General features: G+C 41.8%; 1 protein-coding gene across 3 annotated transcripts in view; it reads left to right on the forward strand.

Moving 5' to 3' along the window:
- Positions 1 to 20,794, forward strand: part of LOC118905699 (STAM binding protein) — a 47,351-nt gene that overhangs the window by 20,180 nt on the left and 6,377 nt on the right. For 2 of the 3 annotated variants that reach the window (XM_036872417.1, XM_036872416.1), the window contains exons 3-7: positions 9,045 to 9,120; positions 9,438 to 9,533; positions 10,671 to 11,034; positions 12,081 to 12,205; positions 13,091 to 13,228. In XM_036872417.1, the coding sequence (XP_036728312.1) occupies positions 9,045 to 9,120; positions 9,438 to 9,533; positions 10,671 to 11,034; positions 12,081 to 12,205; positions 13,091 to 13,228 (799 nt within the window). The remainder of the gene's footprint in view (positions 1 to 9,044; positions 9,121 to 9,437; positions 9,534 to 10,670; positions 11,035 to 12,080; positions 12,206 to 13,090; positions 13,229 to 20,794) is intronic. The other variant, XM_036872419.1, reaches the window with a different exon arrangement.

Below are 20,794 nucleotides of genomic sequence, written 5' to 3' on the forward strand. Positions count from 1 at the left end.
AGTGGGGAGGGTTGCAGATGAATGGAGCAGTGAGGTGGGAGCCTGGCATTGCTGCCCTGAGAGGTGCACTGAGCAGTGCAGGCCCTGGTGGCTCCCAGGCTTCTGGTGTTCCCTACACGGGAATACAGTGATCCTGTCAGAAGCAGAGACTCCCAGGATCTTTGTTAACATTACCTGGCCTTTGGTTGGAGAATTTAGTCCATTTACATTTAAGGTAGTTATCGATATGTATGTTCCTATTACCATTTTCTTAATTGTTTTGGGTTTGTTATTGTAGGTCTTTTCCTTCTCTTGTGTTTCCTGCCTAGAGAAGTTCCTTTAGCGTTTGTTGTAAAGCTGGTTTGGTGGTGCTGAATTCTCTTGACTTTTGCTTGTCTGTAAAGGTTTTAATTTCTCCTTCAAATCTGAATGAGATTCTTGCTGGGTAGAGTAATCTTGGTTGTAGGTTTTTCCCTTTCATCACTTTAAATATGTCCTGCCGCTCCCTTCTGGTTTGCAGAGATTCTGCTGAAAGATCAGCTGTTAACCTTATGGGGATTTCCTTGTATGTTATTTGTTGCTTTTCCCTTGCTGCTTTTAATATTTTTTCTTTGTATTTAATTTTTGATAGTTTGATTAATATGTGTCTTGGCATGTTTCTCCTTGGATTTATCCTGAATGGGACTCTCTGTGCTTCCTGGACTTGATTGACTATTTCCTTTCCCATATTAGGGAAGTTTTCAAGTATAATCTCTTCAAATATTTTCTCAGTCCCTTTCTTTTTCTCTTCTTCTTCTGGGACCCCTATAATTCGAATGTTGGTGTGTTTAATGTTGTCCCAGAGGTCTCTGAGACTGTCCTCAATTCTTTTCATTCTTTTTTCTTTATTCTGCTCTGCAGTAGTTATTTCCACTATTTTATCTTCCAGGGCACTTATCCGTTCTTCTGCCTCAGTTATTCTGCTATTGATTCCTTCTAGAGAATTTTAAATTTCATTTATTGTGTTGTTCATCATTGTTTGTTTGCTCTTTAGTTCTTCTAGGTCCTTGTTAAACGTTTCTTGTATTTTCTCCATTCTATTTCCAAGATTTTGGATCATCTTTACTATCATTACTCTGAATCCTTTTTCAGGTAGACTGCCTATTTCCTCTTCATTTGTTTGGTCTGGTGGGTTTTTGCCTTGCTCCTTCATCTGCTGTGTGTTTCTCTGTCTTTTCATTTTGCCTAACTTACTGTGTTTGGGGTCTCCTTTTCGCAGGGTGCAGGTTCGTAGTTCCCACTGTTTTTGGTATCTGCCCCCAGTGGGTAAGGTTGGTTCAGTGGGTTGTGTAGGCTTCCTGGTGGAGGGGACTAGTGCCTGTGTTCTGGTGGATAGGGCTGGATCTTGTCTTTCTGGTGGGCAGGACTGTGTCCGGTGGTGTGTTTTGGGGTGTCTGTGAACTTATTATGATTTAAGGCAGCCTCTCTGCTAATGGGTGGGGTTGTGTTCCTGTCTTGCTAGTTGTTTGGCATGGGGTGTCCAGAACTGGAGCTTGCTGGTCATTGAGTGGAGCTGGGTCTTAGCGTTGAGATGGAGATCTCTGGGAGAACTCTCGCTGATTGATATTACATGGGGCAGGGAGGTCTCTGGTAGTCCAATGTCCTGAACTCAGCTCTCCCACCTCAGAGGCTCAGGTCTGACACCCGGCTGGACCACCAAGACCCTGTCAGCCACATGACTCAGAAGAAAAGGGAGAAAAAAAATTAAAAAATAAAATAAAAAATAATTTTTAAAAATATTATTAAAATAAAAAAATATAATAAGTAATAAAAGAGAGCAACCAAACCAATAAACAAATCCACCAATGATAACAAGGGCTAAAAACTATACTAAGATAAACATAAAAATCAGAAACTAGTCTGTCGCACACAGCAAACCCCAAAGTCTACAGTTGCTCCCAAAGTCCACGGCCTCAGTTTTAGGATGATTTGTTGTCTATTCAGGTATTCCACAGATGCAGGGTACATCAGGTTGATTGTGGAGATTTAGTCTGCTGCTCCTGAGGCTACATGGAGTGATTTCCCTTTCTCTTCTTTGTTCGCACAGGTCCCTCCCAGGGTTCAGCTTTGGATTTGGCCCCGCCTCTGTGTGTAGCTCGCCCTCTGGCGTCTGTTCTTCACCCAGACAGGAGGGGGTTAAAGGAGCGGCTGATTAGGGGGTTCTGGCTCACTCAGACTAGGGGGAGGGAGGGGTACAGAATGCAGGGCGAGCCTGTGGTGGCAGAGGCCGGCGTGACGTTGCACCAGCCTGAGGCACGCCGTATGTTCTCCCAGGGAAGTTGTCCCTGGATCACGGCACCCTGGCAGTGGCGGGCTGCACAGGCTGCCGGGAGGGGAGGTGTGGACAGTGACCTGTGCTCGCACACAGGCTTCTTGGTGGCGCCAGTAGCAGCCTTAGTGTTTCATGCCCGTCTCTGGGGTCCGCGCTGATAGCGGCGGCTCGCGCCCATCTCTGGAGCTCGTTTAGGCGGTGCTCTGAATCCCCTCTCCTCGCACACCCCGAAACAATGGTCTCTTGACTCTTAGGCAGTTCCAGACTTTTTCCTGGGCTCCCTCCCGGCTACCTGTGGTGCACTAGCCCCCTTCAGGCTGTGTTCACGCCGCCAACCCCAGTCCTCTCCCTGCGATCCGACCGAAGCCCGAGCCTCAGCTCCCAGCCCTTGCCCGCCCCGGCGGGTGAGCAGACAAGCCTCTCAGGCTGGTGAGTGCTGGTCGGCACCGATCCTCTGTGCGGGAATCTCTCTGCTTTGCCCTTCGCACCCCTGTTGCTGCGCTCTCCTCCGTGGCTCCGAAGCTTCCCCCTCCGCCACCCGCAGTCTCCACCCGCGAAGGGGCTTCCTAGTGTGTGGAAACCTTTCCTCCTTCACAGCTCCCTCCCAGAGGTGCAGGTCCCGTCCCTATTCTTGTCTCTTTTTTTTTCTTTTCTCTTTTGCCCTAACCAGGTACATGGGGAGTTTCTTGCCTTTTGGGAGGTCTGCGGTCTTCTGCCAGCGTTCAGTAGGTGTTCTGTAGGAGTTGGTCCACATGTAGATGTATTTTTGATGTATTTGTGGGGAGGAAGGTGATCTCCACGTCTTACTCCTCTGCCATCTTGAAGGTCCTCCCTGTCAGTAGTTTTTCAGTCAGCGATCCTTTTTTTTCTTTTCCTTCGTGCTTAATCTAGTTTCATTTGCTCACAGGGTGCCCCGTGTAGAGGTCTTGCCCCCAGCACTTCAGACCAGAGTTCCTAGGGCAAAGTGGCTGCACCCAACACCAGTAAATATTTTTGGCTTTGCAGGCAATTTGATCTCTGTTGCAGCCTCTGCTTTGTAGTGTGAAAGCAAGCCATAGATAATACACGAATGAATGGGTGAGGCTGTGCTCCAATGAAACTTTGTTTATAAAAACAGATGGCGAGCTAGATTTGACCCGCTAGCCGTAGTTTGCCAAGCCCTGGCATAGACAGCTCTTTGGAGAAGTTGGATAGGAAGTAAAGTGGAAAACTGAGGAAGTAATTGAAGGGGACAAGGAGTACACGAATGTGCGTGTGTGTGTTTTTTTTTTAAGGCAATTTTATTTATTTTTTTGTTTGTTTTTTAATTAATTAATTTATTTATTTATTGGCTGCATTGGGTCTTCATTGCTGTGCGCGGGCTTTCTCTAGTTGCACTGAGCGGGGGCTACTCTTTGTTGCAGTGCTCTGGCTTCTCATTGCAGTGGCTTCTCTTGTTGTGGAGCACGGGCTCTAGGCGTGCGGGCTTCAGTAGTTGTTGCACATCGGCTCAGTAGTTGTGGCTCGCAGGCTCTAGAGCGCAGGCTCAGTAGTTGTGGCACACGGGCTTAGTTGCTCCGCGGCATGTGGGATCTTACCGGACCAGGGCTCGAACCCGTGTCCCATGTATTGGCAGGTGGATTCTTAACCACCGTGCCACCAGGGAAGCCCCACATGTGTTTTAAGATGGGAGATTCTAGAGCTTATTTTTTGCTGATGGAAAGGATACTGTGGAGAAGGAGAGGCTAACGGTACAGAAAAGAGAGTTTCAGTGTAGAAATAAACTCTTATATAAGCAAGAGGGAGTAGGATTAACGGTACACGGATGCTTAAGAAGTTGATTTTTTTTCTGTGATTTGGTGTTACTTTGAGTGATATGAATATCAGTGTTAACAGCAAGACCGATTCGGGGAGTCTGTTCCTGTATGTGGTGTTCTGCTTATAGGACCATTTAACATGAGGAACGAGGCCTAGAGGAGAGGTGAGTGAGAGGAGGGTAGAATGTATTACTTAACTTGTTAGATTTGGGGTTTAATTTGGGACTTTGTTGGATTGGCTAGACCTAGATCAATAAATGTAGCTACCTTCATTTTTCCTGCAGATATCTTCAAGGCCCTAACTCTGATTCTGTGAACTGACAAGCCCCAGGAGTTGCAAAAAAACTTCTAGCTCAGTATTCTTGGTCAGTTTTTCTACCGCAGTTTACTTGGTATATTCCTGTCAGTTAACAACGGCTCACTTTGGCAGTTCTTACACTGAGGAGAGAGGAGGGAAGAGGGTAGGCCTCTACCTCACCACTCTTCTGCCTCCCCCCCACTATTGAGTCATTGTTCTAGACCTTTTTGCATACTTTAACTCAGGATTTTAAAGGGCATGTTTGTTCTTTTCTCTTGAGCAGTTCAGGCGTCTTAATGATCTCAAGCACATTTCTCCCCCCCTCAGAGGTTTCCCCTACTGTAGGAATGCTTTGCCTTTTGCAGACCCCAGTATAGAAGAAGGATCTTCAACATATTAAATCAGTACATATTTTCATGGTGAGCACAGACAGTAATCCAGGCGGTGGATTCTTTCGCAGCTTTTTATGGTCATCGACTAGGCTGCATAGAAGAGAGTTACAGAGGACTTAGGCAATTCCTGTCTGCTGTGTGAGCCCCCTACAACACAGACCTGCTTTCTGAAAATGGCCTGTCACCTGTGTCGAAAATGTTTACCACCAGGATTGGGGCTTATGGACTGAAGAGGGTTTTCATTTGTGCTCATGCTCACTTTGCTGACTAACTTTTAAGATTGGAAGAAATTAGAGCCCTTAATACATCCATGTTATAGAATTTCTGCTTGACTTTTTAAATTATTTTTACACAAAAGTAATATTTGTTCATGATTAAAGCAAATTTTTTTCAAGCCATACAGCAAGGGAAATATTAAAGTGAAAAGAAAATTCCCATTCACCAGAGGTAATCACTGTTATGTTTCTTGTGTGTTTATGTGTTTGTTAAGAAAATATGCCCATGCAAACACATGGGCTCATGTCTTTATCCTTTTTTCTTAAAGCCTGAACGAGATCATACAATATTTTCTTTTCTACAGTTTTCTTTCTTAACAGTCATATCTTTCCGTATCAGGACACATTGATCCAGCATCTCATTCTGCCTTAGGGCTGTTTCTTCTGCCTGGAACAGTCTTATCCCAGATATCGTCATGGCTTACTCTTCCAGTCCTTACTTAACTGCTACTTTCTCAGTGATGCCTTCCTTAGCTGCCCTATCTAAAAGCTCAATCCCTTCCCTGTCACTTCTATTCCCCTTCCCTATTAATGACTTTTTCCTAGCACTGATTATCTATAATACTTTATATTTTGTCTATTGTCTGTTCCCCCACTGTAATGTACACTCTATGGTGGGGAGGAATTTGTGACTGCGACATTCACTGCCAAATCGCCAGCCTTTATAATAATTCCTGACCCCATAGTAGATGCTCAGTAAATATTTGTTGAAGGAAAGAGTGAATGGTTATGTTGTTTTTCCACATTTGGGTACACCATAATTTATTAAATAATCCCCTACTGATGGTCATTTAGGTTTTCAGGTTGCCCTACTTTTATGAACAATGCTGTGTTGAACAGTCTTATACATATATTTTTGTATTATTATAGGATAAATTCATAGAGGTGGAACTGTGAGTTTAAAGGATATACACATTCTAAATTTTGAATACTTGTCTCCCACTCCCCTTCCTCCCCTAAGGAAAAAGGTATTATCAAATTACAGTCCTGCTAAGAGTGGGTAAGGATACCCATTTCTCTATGCCCTTGCCTACACTGATTGTAATCAACTTTTAAGCCTTTGCCAATCTGATAGATGAAAATGATATCTCATCTTAATTTGAATTTCTTTCATATATAAGTAAAGTTGAGTACCATTTTATATAATTATTTACCTTTTTATTTACTTTTCTGTGTATCTCTTTTTTTCTGTTGTTCCATTAGGTTGTTTTGCTTGTGTTTTGCCAATGCATCTTTGTTTGCTTTGGTACATTTCCTGTCTGTAGGCTGCAACCAGATATAACCCGGAGAACAGTATACATCTGGGCCACAGCTATTCTCTGCCTAGAAAATTTCTAACCCTGGTGTTAACATCTTCATCTCTTCTTCTTGCTCACATTTTTATTTATTAGTAAAAACAAGCATATAAACATATAGCAGATGTTGGCTATGTGCTAGGCACTGTGCTCAGCATTTTATTTATTTTTAAAAATCTATTTTAATGTCATAGCAGCCCTATCAGGTAGTACTAGTTTGTCTCTGTATATATAATTTATATAGAAACTGAGGGATGGTGCTGGAGGTCACACAGCTAGTAAGTGCTTAAAGCCAGGATTTGAACCTAAGCAGGGTGGCTCCAGAGCCTGCCCTCCTAACCACCAAGCTCTGTTGCCTCCAGTGTGGGCAGTGGGTTATGCTGCCCATTCTGTTTTCAGGAGATGCTTCTGCCCATATGTCCCCATTCAGAAAATTGACTACAGTTACTGAAACAAGAGAAAGGTATTCATGTTCAGGTCTGGGAGTTTTATCTTATAAGCTAGTTTTTATTACATGGTTCAAAATCAAAATAATAAAACAAAAGGTATATAGTGAAAATTTTCACTCCCACTCTTGTCTCATCCACTCTATTTCCCCTGTCCTCTATTTTTGCTAGTTTCTGTATATACTTCCTGTGTTACTTTATATACTTATAAACAAAATAAATGAATATATATACATGAACACAGGCATACCTTGTTTTATTACACTTTGCAGATACTGCATTTTTTATAAATTGAAGGTTTGTGGCAACCCTGCATTGTCAGATGATTCTTAGCATTTTTTAGCAATAAAGTATTTTAAATTAAAGTGTATATGTTTTTAGACCTAATGCTATTGCACACTTAATAGAGTACACTGTAGTGTAAACATAACTTTTTTATACACTGAGAAATGAAAAAACTTATTTGATTCGCTTTATTGCAACATTTGCTTTATTGCGGTAGTCTGGAACCGAACCCACAATATCTCTGAGGTGTGCCTATATATAATTTTCCCCTTTCTTACATATAAGGTAGCATGTTATATATACTTTTTTGCACTTTGTTTTTTCACTCAGCTCATCCAAAGGTTTTAAGACAATTTTATTCATCAGATATTTTTTCAGTGCCTCTTTATACAAGGCACTGTGCTGGCTTTAGAGGAATATACAAAGAAGCATGAAACACAGAAATCTCTGGCCTCAGGGACTTTACAGTCCCTCAGGCTGAGAGCATAAATGAAAATAAAGTGTGGTGTTTATATGACATGTTACTTTCTTGACTGATTGAGGCCTCAATACAAAGCACACTCAGCCTGCTGAAGGTAGTGAACATGTACCTTGGTCTTTCGAGTTACTGAATAATAGGTCTCTTGAGCACAAGATCTATGCCTTATTTATGCTAATATCCTCTTCAGGACTTTATGGTTGAAAAATGAATCTGTGCTTGTTTTAAGTATAGACTTCAAGGAAACTTTTAATTCATTTTTCATGAACCCAAAGGACAATTTTTAGAATTGTTTTGATTTTGGAATTCATCCCTGCCTGAGGGGTCTTGTGAAATTGGATTGAAATGAAATTTTCATGTGCCTAATTAGAACAGAAGGAGGACGACTCATCTATAGAGGGTGTGTTTTGGTGGGGATCTTCTTCTTTTCCCTTTACTGAGTCTTCCTCCTTTGTTTCCTCCTACCCATGGGCAGAAAGTGAAAAAGAGTCAGTTAATCCCAACTACGTAACAGTGTTTTGTGGCTGTGGGCAAGCTACCCTCAATTTATTTGTTTTGGGTCTCAGCTTGTGTTTATTACAACCTAATTCTATTGAAAGACATCTTTGTTCAGAACCCCTGCAACAGTTCTGGACATTCCAGGAGCCATGAGGAGGCAGTACGATATAGTGGTTGAAAGAGTAGACTCTGGAACCGGCCTGCTGGCATTGAATTCTGAACCCTCCATTTTGGCTATGACAAGTTACTGAACTTCTATTTATTTTCACCGTCCCCAAGTAGACATCATAAGTGTTAGAGGTCTATGAATTGATTCAGTTTATTTTTCCCACTGAGCTTTACAGCCAAGGACAAGAACTGAAAAAGGAAATCTAGCACTTATGTTTCTCTAAGCACTTTTCATCAGAGATCATAATGCACGTTACACATGTAACGTGCACATATTACACGCATATAACACATGAACTGTCTAAGCATCTCAGAGCTTAATCTGGTGCAAGGAATATTCTTCCTTGAAGGAACATGAATCCCAAAGAAGAAAAGCCAGCATTAAAGGTCACACAGAGTTAGAAGTAGTAATAGAATGTGGGTTTTCTCTTAGCCTCCTGCCCTTGGCTGCCAAACTGTTCCCTGAAGAATGATTTGTGAGAGGCCTTTCCCTTTGGAAGCCTGTTACTGTCACAACAAGAAGAGAATCTCTTTGGAGGTGTATTTTGGGGCACAGGATAGGCTTTTTCCTCCCCATCGTTTTTGTTGTAGGAGTCTGGTGCTGCTGCACATGTGATTTGGGAGAAGAGGGAAGCACTCTGTTGCTCTTTACAGGGCTAGAGATGAGTGGGGAACATGGCCTGTCAGGGTGTGCCTGTTACCCCTGCATGCCTGGGAACCCATCAGGTAGTCTTTGCAGGGTAAGGGAGTTGCATTGCTTCAGAGTCTTTTGGACATTTGGACATCTTCTTTGCATCACAGTCAATCTGATCTGTTCCCTTAGGCTCTTTATTGAGAAACTACCAAAGCATCGAGATTACAAATCGGCTGTCATTCCTGAAAAGAAAGACACAGTAAAGGTGGGTCTTCACTTTAACTGTTGCCCATCTAAAAGCTTCAGAGAAGCACAGACTAACTCCAAAATATAAGTAGCAGTGTCTGCATCTGAGCATCATATCCTGCAAATAGGAGATAAGGCCATTTCACTAGATCAGTTACGAAATATCAGGTATGGTATGGTAGGGGGTATTTTAAATTAAATTATTTAAATTTAAATTATTATTTAAATGTTTTTAGAAACATTGTTGCCATTGCCAACTTGACTTCAGTCTTTTTACTTCTCACCTTAATTAGCTGGCAATTGTTCTAACTCCCAGTTTTTGATTTTGTGTCTCAGAAATTAAAGGAGGTTGCATTTCCCAAAGCAGAAGAGCTGAAAGCAGAACTGTTAAAACGATATACCAAAGAATATATAGACTATAATGAAGAAAAAGTGAGTATGTAATAGCAAAAAAAAAAACAAAAAGGGAAATTATTTTGGTTTCTTAGGCTGTGACCTAGGATTCTAATAGATATTTCAGCAGATCTTGTGATTTTAATGTGATATTTTACTTTATTGGCAAAGACCAGAAACTCAAAAAAGGTGTTTAGGCTGAGGATTCTAATACAGATTTAGCCTGCTTATCTAAGAGGATGACTTGAGGGACAGAATATCTATTGCTTGTCTGCTATGTCTAGAGCTAGAACCTAAGAACAATGAAAATCGCACTAAAGTATAGGGTTTTTAGATCAGAGAATTTGGGGTATTTGATACACATTTGATTATATCCAACATAGGATATACCTGTTTAAAATAATTGGGGTTTTTTTTCAAGCTATTTTCAAATGATTCTTGTTAGGAAGAGTCAGTTAAAACACATGAGAAGCTCTGCGACAGTGTCATTGGTCTGTGTCAGGTGAGAACACACACTGCAAGCACTTCCACATTCTTTTGTACACTCTACTGAATTCTGTTCTGGACTCTGATGTTGAAAATCAGAGGAGAGGTGAACAGCTATGTATTTCTAAGGTACGCAGTGAGTGAAAACCTTCATGAAGGAGATTGTTACTTGATGTTTCTTAGCAGTTTAAAATGTCACTCTATATTGGACCAATCACCAGAAAAATTTCAGAGGCTTCATTCAGGGTTAAAATTCAGTAGAGACCCGCAACATGGCAGTTGTAAGTTTGGATTTGGTTCTGTTTCACAGCCTTACTTGGAATACAGAATGTATACATGGCACACCAGAGGCTAAAATTGTATGATACAGATTATGAGGTGCAGACAATAAGTTGCCTTGAGATTTTGGTAAAAAAGAGAATGCATTAGTTAAAGTCATTGGGAAGGGTACCGAGAGGATCAGGACTTTAACTGTTTTTGAAGAATAGGTGTATGGTGGTTAGATAGACAGGAGCAGCAGCTGTTCCACGGGTGTAGAGGTACTAAGGGAAGCATGAATTCTGTGTTGGGAACTCACACTAGAGCAGAAGTACATTTGGGGCAATCTTCCTGCTGAAAAGCCTTGTCCTCCTAAGATGTGAAGTCACTTGAGTGTAAGGTGTTAGCCTAACTCCTATTCATTCTTTGTAGAAGAAGGAAGAGGAAGAATTTGCCCGAAACGTAGCCATCCAGCAAGAGCTGGAAAAGGAAAGACAGAGGGTGGCACAACAGAAGCAGCAGCAGTTGGAGCAGGAACAGTTCCATGCCTTTGAGGAGATGATCCGGAACCAGGAACTAGAAAAAGAACGACTGAAAATTGTACAGGAGTTTGGGAAAGTGGACCCTGGCCTGGACGGCCCACTGGTACCTGACTTAGAGAAGCCCTCCCTAGATGTGTTCCCCACGGCACCTGTTACATACACACAGCCTTGGGACTGTAATACAACTGTAAGGCCTGCCAAGCCACCTGTAGTGGATAGATCCTTGAAACCTGGAGCATTGAGCAACTCGGAAGGTAGTGAATTCATTTGCTTGCGTCCTCTTCTATCTCAGCTGCAGCCAAACAGGGTGTCATTCCAGGAGATTCAACTACGACTCCCTCCATGATCCCACTCATTAGGCTCTGGTCACAGAAATCCATTTGATTAGTATTACTATACTGTGTTCTATCACAGCTATATTATAAAGTGGACTTTGCTTAAGACATATAGTTTACCTGGGCCAGGTCGATTTTCTGAAGAGCTAATAACATCCTTGAAAGTCAGACCCTCAGCTTTTAAGGGTTATACAGAGATTTGAAATGTTCAGTGAACTAGAGACCACTGTTGACCTTTTGTAAAGGAAATTTGAGACTTATAGTACCACCTTACAATTCAACCACTGACCTTTAAATAATAAAAAAGAGCTGCTGAATTGTGCTTGCCCTGCAAATGTTCCTAATTGGTAAGGAGTTTAGTCAAGGTAAATATTGTATGTAGTCAGTGATAATTCAGTCTAGCCATAAAAACTATTGAGTCTTTCCTCCTCTCACCAATGTATGGCTATCTGAGAAAATAACAATAGCGGCAAAATGATGAGTATGCCTTGATTATTAGAATAGATCTTTTTGTTAGGAGTTGTCTTTCAAGTAGTCATGTAAGGAATTCAGCTTCGCAGAAGATCCACTTAAAAAGACAAGGTAAGAGTGGGCAAGGGGTGCTGGACTCTTGAAGCCTGGCCTTCAGGGTTTCTCCCCATGTACTCGGCAGGATTGTCTCTCACTATTATTCCTGAATAGCTCAGAAACTTCTTTTAAGCAGTAGTTTACCCTTGTGTTAACTTGAATGATTAAAGCCTCTTTTCTTTCCTTGAAATAACATACTCCCAATGGCTGTGGCAAGAGGTTGGAGAAGAGACTTTATAGCCCTTTTTCTTCTGCCATAAGGATGAGATCCCCACGCACTGCCTACAGTTGCAGGACCCCAGTGATTTAGCATTGCTCTCCCAGGTCTGCCAACTCTGAGGTCTGCTTGGGGAGGCTGTGCCCCATGATCTCAGACGTTTCTTCTTTCTCCATTACAGCTCCTACAATCGATGGACTGCGCCACGTGGTGGTGCCTGGGAAGCTCTGCCCACAGTTTCTCCAGTTGGCCATTGCCAACACTGCCCGGGGAGTAGAGACATGTGGAATTCTCTGTGGAAAACTGGTAAAAGACAAATGCTTTCCTGAGCTGAGACTGTTTCTTCCCCCTTGGCCTCCTGTGACTCTCAGAGAAGAAGATATCCAGGGTCAGTTACTCTTTGTGCCAATCCTTCTGCCAAAGAGCCATGGGCAGCATAATGCAATGTCACCTTGATTTTAGTGACCCTGTATTTGATTGATTTTCAAAGTCCCTTGAACTGAACTGATTATTTTAATGCCAGTGGTAAGAAATACCTAATTTTAAACTTGGTAGGAAGATCCTGTATATCAGCTTTTGAACACCGACTTTATGGCAGGACCTGGGAATATGAAATATGTAAGGCACAGAGCATGTGTCCGCAAAAAGTACCCAAGCACTTTGGAGAGATGGGAGATATACACCAAAAGATAGATAGTATGCTGACTACTATGTACAATAAAAGCACTAGGAATTATGAGGAAAGAAGGATCATTAAATGGAGGTGCTTAAAGAACCCATTACTAACTGCTGAATAAATAAACACATAAGGTGGAATAGACTTAAACTGAGCTTTAAAGGATGGGAAGGGCTTAGAGAAATAGTAAAAGGAAGCTACTCTAGACATGAACAAAGGAAGAGAAATGGTACTATACCCAGAGCTTCTTAAGAGGCATGAGTAGACATGTTTGGCTGCAGCAGGGAATTCCCACAGGGCTGTGGGCATCTGTGGCTTTACAGAGGGCCCCAAGCAATGTACTTGGGCAGTCAGGGTTGTGAACATGACTGACATAAGGGACTCACCTCACGAAGAAGGCTCATGCTGGGAGGAAGGGCCTTCGCTTGTACAGATGTTTAACTTTCCACTGCCGTGACAGAGTGGGGTTGCCTAAGTGCCAGGGAATTGTGACAGGCTGTTTTCTCATTTGACAGATGAGGAATGAGTTTACCATTACCCACGTCCTCATCCACAAGCAAAGTGCTGGGTCTGATTATTGCAACACTGAGAACGAAGAAGAGCTTTTCCTCATACAGGATCAGCAGGGTCTCATCACACTGGGCTGGATTCACGTAAGCAATTCCGACCTCTCCAGGGGTTCGTCTCCTCTTCTCACATGATGTTATAAACACACTGCTTATTTTTTTTCTTGGAGCAGAGTGAATTGTATCCAGACTATTTAGATGGTTGTATTTCCCTCTGTTGGATGCAGACTTGACTTCCCTAGCATACTTAACTGCTTGCACCACAGTATTGATTTCTGGGCATTACTTAGGGCTTTTTTTTTTTTAGAGAATGGGCAGCTCATGCTCAAAAGACCCAAACTCCCCCATGGCTTTCAGGCAAGAGTTTTTTGTTTTTTGTTTTTTGTTTTTTTTTAATTAATTAATTACTTTATTTATTTTTGGCTGTGTTGGGTCTTCGTTTCTGTGCGAGGGCTCTCCCCAGTTGTGGCAAGCGGGGGCCACTCTTCATCGCGGTGCACGGGCCTCTCACTGCCGCGGCCTCTCCCGCTGCGGAGCACAGGCTCCAGACGCGCAGGCTCAGCAGTTGTGGCTCACGGGCCCAGTTGCTCCGAGGCACGTGGGATCCTCCCAGACCAGGGCTCGAACCCGTGTCCCCTGCATCGGCAGGCAGACTCCCAACCACTGCGCCACCAGGGAAGCCCTACTTAGGGCTTTTTAACTTAAAATTTTTTAATGGAAATGAACTTGTTTCCCTAAAGTCCCAATTCCCCTGTGAGCATGAACAGTGATAGGATGCTAGCCTAGAGTATATGTGGACCTTGACGGTAGAGGCTATGCCTTACTTCGTACAAATGATGTTCCTGAAAGGTATATAAATCAAAATATTTTAAATGAGCCAAGGAAGTTAATTCAGATGCCTCCATTTGGTCTTTCTTAAAGCAGCCTACACTTTTACGTAAATCAGAAGGGCCACCAATATAGGAGATTTTCAACTGTCTGCATGTCTTAACAGTCTTCTGGTAATATTCAGGTAAAATATAATTCCATCCCTAAAGATTTCTTCTTAATTTTTCTTTCTATTCCTTTTCAACCCCTCATTCTCATAGACCAAGCTGTTTTCCATGTTGTGTGACAGGGTTACATACAAACAAGGCAGCTCATTTCTGGATTTGGGAAGATTGTACACACTTGTATGTTAGAATTTGGGAAATACTGACCTGTGAGGCAGTCAGTGTGCCTCTGTCCTTTCATAAATATTTGCCTTTTATTGTGTATCCCCCGTTATAGTACATGGGGAGTAGAAAACTTGTACCTTATCTGCCAGGCGATACAAATTTGAGTAAGATATGATTTTAGTCTCATAAAGGAGACTGACATATAGACAAGTCATAACTCTCCATGTGAGGCAGAATGTGCCAAGTGCCTAAAGAGGTGCAAACAGCCCTGTGGAATTCAGAGGGAAGGATCACACCTGGGGTGATTTTCTAGAATTTTGACAAGGTGAGCCAAGGGAGAGTTCCATACAGAGGGGACAACATTGGAATAGGCAGACTGTGATCCTGGAGCATTGAGTGGTCCAGTTTTCTGGGGCTTATGGTTCATATCAGGAAACAGTGGTAGGTAAGCTTTCACATGATACATTAGGAGCAGTGTTCTGGAGGGTTTTGGGTGGACAGGCAGGATAGTTCTGCTTTTCAGTGAGGAAGTTGAGGCAGGGAGATCATTTAAGAGGTTAACGTGATGATAAAATCTAATAATGATGAGAGCTACGGTGACGGCAGTGCATTTGGGAAGGAAGAGATTAATGTAGGATTTCAGAGGATGTGGGGAATGAGTAAGAGAGGATGATGAGTAAAAGTGATGACTTAGAGATTTCAGGCCTGACTCATGGGGGTGGCAATGATTAATCATCTCATAAGCAGAAACAGGCTCCAGCAGGAGAACTTACTTGGAAGTGGGGCAAATGGTGTCTTCAGTTCTGAGTATTTGACATTATATTGGTGGAGGTAATTATCAGGCAGTTGGAACTTGGGAACAAGGTCTAGGTGGGAAAGAGAACCGGGAGACCTCGGCGTAGAGCTGACCTTGGAAGCCTTGGAACTGGAGGAGGGTGGAGAGCAAGAAGAGATTCACTGGCAGCTTGAAGGACAGGCCACTTAGGGGAGCATAGGGAGTAGTCAGTCATGAAGCGAGGAGATGTCAGAGAAAGGTGAGGGGAGTGTTAGGGCACAGATGCCAAAGGAGGAGGAACGTCTTAAGAAGAAGCTTCAGGATGTTAACTATGTCACATGCTGCAGAGAGATGAAGACTTCTGTGAGCCCTTTGGATTTGATGAGGTCATTGATGACCTCAATTTAGTGGGTTTTAGGCAGATTAAAAAGGTTTAAGAAGTAATGGGTATTGAGGTTGTGGTGATAGTGAAATATATACTGATTTTTTGAAGAGCTTAGCACTGACTAAAGGATAGGAAAGAGATGGAATGGTGGCTTAAGGAATAGCCAGGTTGAGAGAGTTTGCTTGATTTATGGTTTAGTGTGAAAATGTGTTCTGTTTTTATTTTGGTTTTTTTTAAGCCTTTATATTTGAAATATATATAAGAAAGTACATAAAATAAATGTGCACTTTAATGAATCATTAAACAAACATCTGTGTGCACACATTACCTAGGTCAAGAAATAGAGCGTCGCCAGAAGCACACTCCCACCTCCGTGTCCTGCCCAGTCACCCTTCCTCTCTGGTATAGATAGTCCCTCACTTGACATTTCTGGAAATTCTTTGCTTTTCTTTATAGCTTTACCACCTAAGTGTGTATCCCTAAACTCGATAGTTTAGTTTTGCCTGGTTTTGAACTTTATGTAAATAGAATTATATAATATGTATTCTTTTGTGCTTGGCTTCTTTTGCTCAGTTTTTAAGGTTCATCTGCATTCTTGTGTATAGTTGTCTGAACATGTTTTGTTTTGTTTTAATTTATTTATTTATTTATTTTTGGCTGCGTTGGGTCTTCATTGCTGAGTGCAGGCTTTCTCTAGTTGCGGCGAGCGGGGGCTACTCTTCGTTGCGGTGCATGGTCTTATTGCAGTGGCTTCTCTTGTTGCGGAGCACGGGCTCTAGATGTGCAGGCTCAGTAGTTGTGGTGCATGGGCCTAGTTGCTCCGTGGCATGTGGGATCTTCCTGGACCAGGGCTCAAACCCGTGTCGTCTGCATTGGCAGGCAGATTCTTAACCACTGCGCCACCAGGGAAGTCCCTGAACATGTTTTTAAGCCCAGTGAGCTGGTGGAGTATAGTGGAGCCCGTGCAGGAGATGTCAGAGGTCAGGAGAGACAAGGTAATGTGAAGATAGGAAAGTATTAAATCAAAAGTACAAAAAGGGGGCTTCCCTGGTGGCGCAGTGGTTGAGAATCTGCCTGCCAATGCAGGGGACACGGGTTCGAGCCCTGGTCTGGGAAGATCCCACATGCCGCGGAGCAACTAAGCCCGTGCGTCACAACTACTGAGCCTGCGCGTCTGGAGCCTGTGCTCGGCAACAAGAGAGGCCGGGGTAGTTAGAGGCCCGCGCACCGCGATGAAGAGTGGCCCCCGCTTGCCGCAACTGGAGAAAGCCCTCGCACAGAAACGAAGACCCAACACAGCCATAAATAAATAAATAAATAAATTTATTTAAAAAAAAAAAAAAGTACAAAAAGGGAATCATCTTCACATGGGGGAGAAAACACTCACTCCTCTGAGACAGAATTGAAGGAAGAAAGAGAGATTTTTGAGGTTATAATTGGAGGGGTTGAGGGAACTCATTTTAGGTGCTGTTGCTATCAACAAGGTTGAAGTCTAGATCCACTGCCCAGCAGGAGGAGACAGGTAAGTTTAAAAACTGGAGAAGATGGGGGAAAGTTTGGAATAATTTCTGTTTAGACTTCAGGTAGATCTTAGCCACAAATGAGTAAAAGGATTTTTAATATCAGTGAGGGCCTAGCTAGGAAGGAATTTAGAGCCTAAATTGATAGTATTCCAGCTTTTTTTCCCCATGATATTTCTGTAGCATTCCTTCCTAACTTGGGATTAAAAGCAAACAAAAGCAGACCATAACATTTGCTCAGATCTTAAAATTGGCAAGAGGAGAAGGCAAAAGGTCAATTCTTCCTTCTCTACCTTGCCAGCTATCAATCAGGTTCCCTGGTCCAAAACTTTGTATGGTCATGTTTATCACCAACTATTGTGTAACCCCCAGCTCAGTATTCAAGGCACTCCTTCACCTTGGCTTAGCTGGCATTGCTCTCCTGTGGCTGCTCTACTCATCCAGGCACCCAGGCTGCCCTGAGCATTCACTCTCCTCACTTATTTCTGGAACTCCTTTGGTGTATTGTTTTCTCTTCATAAAAATGCCTGCCTCTGTCTCCAGCATGGTGGGCACAGTGAGCATAACTGGTTTTTCAAGAAACGTGGGCAGCAAGGGAAAAAAAACAAATAACACACAAGGGAATCCCCATAAGGTTAACATCTGATCTTTCAGCAGAAACTCTGCAAGCCAGAAGGGAGTGGCAGGATATACTTAAAGTGATGAAGGAGAAGAACCTACAACCAAGATTACTCTACCCAGCAAGGATCTCATTCAAATGTGATGGAGAAATTAAAACCTTTACAGACAAGCAAAAGCTGAGAGAGTTCAGCACTACCAAACCAGCTTTACAACAAATGCTAAAGGAAGTTCTCTAGGCAAGAAACACAAGAGAAGGAAAACACCTACAATAACAAACCCAAAACATTTAAGAAAATGGGAATAGGAACATACATATCGATAATTACCTTGAATGTAAATGGATTAAATGCTCCCACCAAAAGACACAGGCTGGCTGAATGGATACAAAAACAAGACCCATATATATGCTGTCTACAAGAGACCCACTTCAGACCTAGAGACACATACAGACTGAAAGTGAGGGGATGGAAAAAGATATTCCATGCAAATGGAAATCAAAAGAAAGCTGGAGTAGCAATTCTCATATCAGACAAAATAGACTTTAAAATAAAGACTATTACAAGAGACAAAGAAGGACACTATATAATGATCAAGGGATCGATCCAAGAGGAAGGTATAACAATTGTAAATATTTATGCACCCAACATAGGAGCACCTCAATACATAAGGCAAGTACTAACAGCCATAAAAGGGGAAATCGACAGCAACACAATCATAGTAGGGGACTTTAACACCCCACTTTCACCAATGGACAGATCATCCAAAATGAAAATAAATAAGGAAACACAAGCTTTAAATGATACATTAAACAAGATGGACTTAATTGATATTTATAGGACATTCCACCCAAAAACAACAGAATACACATTTTTCTCAAGTGCTCATGGAACATTCTCCAGGATAGATCATATCTTGGGTCACAAATCAAGCCTTGGTAAATTTAAGAAAATTGAAATCGTATCAAGTATCTTTTCCGACCACAACGCTATGAGACTAGATATCAATTACAGGAAAAGATCTGTAAAAAATACAAACACATGGAGGCTACACAATACATTACTTAATAATGAAGTGATTACTGAAGAAATCAAAGGGGAAATCAAAAAATACCTAGAAATAAATGACAATGGAGATACGACAACCCAAAACCTATGGGACGCAGCAAAAGCAGTGCTAAGAGGGAAGTTTATAGCAATACAAGCCTACCTCAAGAAACAGGAAACATCTCGAATAAACAACCTAACCTTGCACCTAAAGCAATTAGAGAAAGAAGAACAAAAAAACCCCAAAGCCAGCAGAAGGAAAGAAATTATAAAGATCAGGTCAGAAATAAATGAAAAAGAAATGAAGGAAACAATAGCAAAGATCAATAAAACTAAAAGCTGGTTCTTTGAGAAGATAAACAAAATTGATAAACCATTAGCCAGACTCATCAAGAGAAAAAGGGAGAAGACTCAGATCAATAGAATTAGAAATGAAAAAGGAGAAATAACCACTGACACTGCAGAAATACAAAAGATCATGAGAGATTACTACAAGCAACTCTATGCCAATAAAATGGACAACCTGGAAAAAATGGACAGATTCTTAGAAATGCACAAACTGCCGAGACTGAACCAGGAAGAAATAGAAAATATGAACAGACCAATCACAAGCACTGAAATTAAAACTGTGATTAAAAACCTTCCAACAAACAAAAGCCCAGGACCAGATGGCTTCACAGGTGAATTCTATCAAACATTTAGAGAAGAGCTAACACCTATCCTTCTCAAACTCTTCCAAAATATTGCAGAGGGAGGAACACTCCCCAACTCATTCTACGAGGCCACCATCACCCTGATACCAAAACTAGACAAAGATGTCACAAAGAAAGAAAACTACAGGCCAATATCACTGATGAACATAGATGCAAAAATCCTCAACAAAATACTCGCAAACAGAATCCAACAGCACATTAAAAGGATCATACACCATGATCAAGTGGGGTTTATCCCAGGGATGCAAGGATTCTTCAACATACGCAAATCAATCAATGTGATACACCATATTAACAAATTGAAGGAGAAAAACCATATGATCATCTCAATAGATGCAGAGAAAGCTTTCGACAAAATTCAACACCCATTTATGATAAAAGCCCTGCAGAAAGTAGGCATAGAGGGAACTTTCCTCAACATAATAAAGGCCATATATGACAAACCCACAGCCAACATTGTCCTCAATGGTGAAAAACTGAAACCATTTCCACTAAGATCAGGAACAAGGCAAGGTTGCCCACTCTCACCACTATTATTCAACATAGTTTTGGAAGTGTTAGCCACAGCAATCAGAGAAGACAAAGAAATAAAAGGAATCCAAATTGGAAAAGAAGAAGTAAAGCTGTCACTATTTGCAGATGACATGATACTATACATAGAGAATCCTAAAGATGCTACCAGAAAACTCCTAGAGCTAATCAATGAATTTGGTAAAGTAGCAGGATACAAAATTAATGCACAGAAATCTCTTGCATTTCTATACACTAATGACGAAAAATCTGAAAGTGAAATTAAGAAAACACTCCCGTTTACCATTGCAACAAAAAGAATAAGATATCTAGGAATAAACCTACCTAAGGAGACAAAAGACCTGTATGCAGAAAATTATAAGACACTGATGAAAGAAATTAAAGATGATACAAATAGATGGAGAGATATACCATGTTCCTGGATTGGAAGAATCAACATTGTGAAAATGACTCTACTACCCAAAGCAATCTACAGATTCAATGCAATCCCTATCAAACTACCACTGGCATTTTTCACAGAACTAGAACAAAAAATTTCACAATTTGTATGGAAACACAAAAGACCCCGAATAGCCAAAGCAATCTTGAGAACGAAAAATGGAGCTGGGGGAATCAGGCTCCCTGACTTCAGACTATACTACAAAGCTTCAGTAATCAAGACAGTTTGGTACTGGCACAAAAACAGAAATATAGATCAATGGAACAGGATAGAAAGCCCAGAGATAAACCCACACACATATGGTCACCTTATCTTTGATAAAGGAGGCAAGCATATACAGTGGAGAAAAGACAGCCTCTTCAATAAGTGGTGCTGGGAAAATTGGACAGGTACATGTAAAAGTATGAAATTAGAACACTCCCTGACACCAGGCACAAAAATAAACTCCAAATGGATTAAAGACCTAAGT

This window comes from Balaenoptera musculus, chromosome 13 (assembly GCF_009873245.2).
Source record: "Balaenoptera musculus isolate JJ_BM4_2016_0621 chromosome 13, mBalMus1.pri.v3, whole genome shotgun sequence".
Lineage (NCBI taxonomy): Eukaryota > Metazoa > Chordata > Mammalia > Artiodactyla > Balaenopteridae > Balaenoptera > Balaenoptera musculus.